Source organism: Megalopta genalis, unplaced genomic scaffold (assembly GCF_051020955.1).
Source record: "Megalopta genalis isolate 19385.01 unplaced genomic scaffold, iyMegGena1_principal scaffold0106, whole genome shotgun sequence".
Classification (NCBI taxonomy): domain Eukaryota; kingdom Metazoa; phylum Arthropoda; class Insecta; order Hymenoptera; family Halictidae; genus Megalopta; species Megalopta genalis.
Window position 1 is genome coordinate 379,109 of NW_027476175.1, and position 4,213 is coordinate 383,321.

The 4,213-nt window shown below is 41.4% G+C and overlaps 1 protein-coding gene across 1 annotated transcript; it reads right to left on the bottom strand.

Annotated features, from left to right (window-relative positions):
- Positions 1–1,335: 1,335 nt before the first annotated feature.
- On the bottom strand, positions 1,336–3,414 carry LOC143262290 (uncharacterized). Its single transcript, XM_076528178.1, has 2 exons — positions 3,306–3,414; positions 1,336–2,384 (listed from the first exon to the last, which is right to left on the bottom strand). Exons 1-2 carry the CDS (start codon positions 3,412–3,414, stop codon positions 1,336–1,338), a joined length of 1,158 nt encoding a protein of 385 aa, XP_076384293.1.
- Positions 3,415–4,213: the final 799 nt, after the last annotated feature.

The window sequence follows — 4,213 nt, forward strand, 5'->3', positions numbered from 1 at the left end:
TACATCATACATCATACATCATGTATCGAATATCGAATATCGTATACGTTATATCATACATCATATATCATATATCGTATATCATATACAATATATCGTATATCGTATATCGTAGATCGAATATTTTACATCGTATATTGTATATGGTATATCGTATATCGTATATCGCATATCAAATATCATATATCATATATCTCACATCATACATCGTATATCATATATCGTACATCATAGATCATATATCATTTATCGTATATCGTATATTATATATCATACATGACGCATCATACATCATATATCATACATCGTACATCGTATATCGTATACAGTATATCAAATATCATATATCGTATATCATATATCTTATATCATATAACATATATCATTTATCATATATCATATATCGATATCGTATATCGTGTATCATATATCATACAGCGTACATCATACATCATCCATCGTATATCGCATATCGTATATCGAATATCATACATCATATATCATATGTCGTATATCGTATATCGTATTTCGTATATCGTATATCGCATATCGTACATCGTATATCGTATATCGTATATCGTATATCGTATATATTATTTTATATATATTGTTGGGGCGTCACAGCGTCGTCAATAATAGCGACGAATTATGACGCTATATTTGTGGACTGTATAAAATAAAGAACCGGATTCTACCTGCTATTTTGTATTGAGCCCCTGACTACAGTACACCCTTGGTCAGGATGTCTTGATGCTACGACTTCTATTACAACTCTGGTGCTCTATCAGAGAATACCCTCGCTCGCAGCGGACCACCATCCCTCCAACGCACCCACATCACTCGCCGATTGGTCCTGCCCGATTTTGGCAATAGCCAATCAGCTGGTCCGTCTCAAGCAGACGGCCGCAAGGCCCCGGCAAAGACAGGAAAGCTCCTCCAGGCATGACCGTCATAAAACAAGGTCAGGCTGACCCTTCGGAACCTTCCCTGCTTTATAACTAGTCCCGGCCATCGAGACCGAGAGAAACGATTTCACAAAAAATCTGGGCTCGAAAAACAGCCGGTTATGCACGTCCGTCTCATAAAGACATTAGTGCTGTGCACTAACATACCGACCACCTTGAACGATTACGTTCGAAATTACTAAATTGATAGTGCACCGCTCAATTTACATTTGAAGGGGGCTGGTCTAGTTTGTCGTTGTAACGAATGATTGACAATACTACTGTCCTAACTTAACTCTAGTTACACTAATACGCATGTATACATAATGGGAATAAGTATTCACAAATTTCTGAGTGATTACAAGTTCTAACGGTGTTTGGGTGTATTATCTTATTCCGGGTCATCAATGGGAAGTGGGGACAATTTTTTAATGGCCCGCTGGTAGGTCCCCTGGGCCGTCTTGACAGTCGCGACTCTCACTATTTTGTCCCGGCCTGGACAAATGTCAATGATCCGTCCTAGTTTCCAGGTTAACGGAGGTGTGTTGTCTTCCCGGATGATCACCAATGTACCCTTCTTGTGCTGGGTGTCATTCGGGATATGCCATTTGTTTCTGGTGTGCAGCGTCTGTAAATATTCATTACTCCACCGATTCCAGAAGTGTTGTTTCACTCGCTGGATGTGTTGCCATGACGAAAGTTTGTTAACGGGTGTGTCTCGCAAATCGTACTCAGGGAGTTGCATTAACGAATCACCTATTAGGAAGTGACTGGGTGATAAAGCAGTAAGATCGTTCGGATCTGAGGAGAGGGGAGTCAGGGGACGGGAATTCAATATGGCTTCTACTTCGATAATATAGGTGTTCAGTTGCTCGAATGTGAACAGCTCGTTTCCTATAGTTTTGTACAAATGTCCTTTAAAAGACTTTACGGCGGCCTCCCATAATCCACCAAAGTGTGGAGACCGAGGCGGAGAGAAGTGCCAATTAATTCCCTGGTCCGATAAAAAACGATTAATTTTACTATTGTGCTCGTTGGAGCTGAGAAATCTTTGAACTTCTGTAATTTCGTTTTTGGCGCCGACGAAATTAGTGCCGTTGTCGGAGTAAATGTTCGTGGCCTTTCCTCTTCTGGCAAAGAATCGCTTGAATGCTCCTAAGCAAGATTCAGTGGTGAGGTCCGATGTAAGTTCTAGATGAACGGCCTTGGTCACGAAGCATACAAAAATCGCTACGTACGTCTTGATTTTGCAACGATTACGAACCCTTTTTTCCTTTATAAAAAATGGACCACAATAATCCACGCCTACGTTTTGAAACGGTCGTGCCCTGGTGACTCTATTCTTGGGTAAGTCGCCCATTATATATGCTGGGACCTTTGGTTTTACTCTAAAACACCTTATACATTTGTGTATGACGTTCTTTGTGGCTCTCATTCCATCTATTGGCCAATAAATTTGTCGGACCGCATTAAGAGTTGCCTGTGTGCCTGCGTGCCAGTGACGTAGATGCTCGCTTTCAATTATCAAATTTGTAATATGGTGCCTATGGGGTAATAACAATGGGTGTTTTTGACAGTAACTTAATGGGGCATGTCTTAGCCGACCTCCTACTCGTAGAAGCTTATCCTGATCGAGGAATGGATTTAAATTTAATATTCTGCTCCCTTTGGGCATAGCTGTTTTTCGTTCCAAACAGTTTATTTCTATCGGAAATGCCTCTAACTGGGCTTGTTTAATGATAACTAAATGCGCCTTGCGAATTTCTGTAGTTGATAAATTTCCCGTAAGTCTGTTTTTCGATCTACAATTGTGAATGAATCGTAGTGTGTAAGCTACAATTCTATTAAGTCGCGCAATGGAAGAATATCGCGTTAACAGGTCATTCGTCCCTTCTCGTGCAAGGAACGTTATTGTGGTTTTCCGCTCGAGAATTTCTCTTTGCGGAATGTCCAATTGTGGCCAAAAGCATTCGTCTAGGGAGGGCCACGCAGGACCGTTTAGCCATACCTTATTATTCATAAATGTGGATGCCAGTTGTCCGCGAGAAATATAATCTGCTGGATTATCACGTCCTGATACGTGCATCCAGTTACGTAGGTCCGAGTCTGTTTGAATTTCGCTGACTCTATTGGCTACAAAGGTTTTCAGCAAATGTGGAGCTGTCCTAATCCATTGCAACACAATACTTGAATCTCACCAAAACCTAATCGCGTCAAAAGTTATATTGATCAACGCCTTCGCTACCTCCTTATACAATCGCGTTAATAACCTAGCCGCGCAAAGCTCTAACCGCGGTAATGATAGGATTTTAAGAGGGGCTACTTTGGATTTTGCGCATAATAGAGAGACCCGTACCCTACCTGAGTGGTCTAGGGTACGAATGTATATGCAAGTGCCGTAGGCCCTTTCACTAGCATCGCAGTAGCCGTGGAGTTGTATTTCTCGTGAGGTTTCTAAGAGCCAGTTCATTTCTGGTTTCTAACCACACCTCGGCTATATCCTGCGGAATTGGTTGATCCCAAGTGACTTTCGACTTCCAAATGTCTTGCATAATTATTTTTGCCCGTATAATCACGGGACCGAGAAGTCCAAGGGGGTCGAATAATTGTGCTATTTGAGATAAAACTAGTCGCTTAGTGAGTCTAGTTTCGCTAAAGGAGTTTACCGCGTAAGTTACGGAATCACTGGATGGATTCCAAAAAACTCCCAGAGTTTTCTTTGTCTGACTGAGATCTAAGCATATCGCTTTCGATCGTCATGGTCCTTTAAATCGCTAATCAACTTAAGGTTATTTGAGGCCCATTGACGTAGATGGAAGCCCCCATTTCTAGCTAAATCAATCAACTCATTGCGTAAGTTGATTGCTTCATTGAAGGTAGATGCGCCGGTGAGCAAATCATCGACATAGAAATCTTCTTTAAAAGTTCGCGACGCATTCAGAAATCTGATCTGTTCATCTTCGGCTAGTTGCTGTAGACATCGTACCGCTAAAAAAGGAGCCGAAGCGGTTCCATACGTGACCGTATTTAATTGGAACGTTTTGATTGACTCTTCCTTCGAATCGCGCCATAATATTTTTTGAAATTTCGCATCATCGGGATGCATTTTAATCTGCCTAAACATTTTTTCTATGTCTGCTGTCAGGACAAACATGTGAAAGCGAAATCGTAGTAAAATTGCCCATAAGTTATCTTGAATGGTGGGACCGACCAAAAGGGCGTCATTTAAGGATACGCCCGATGAGGATTTAGCCGAGGCGTCGAAAACT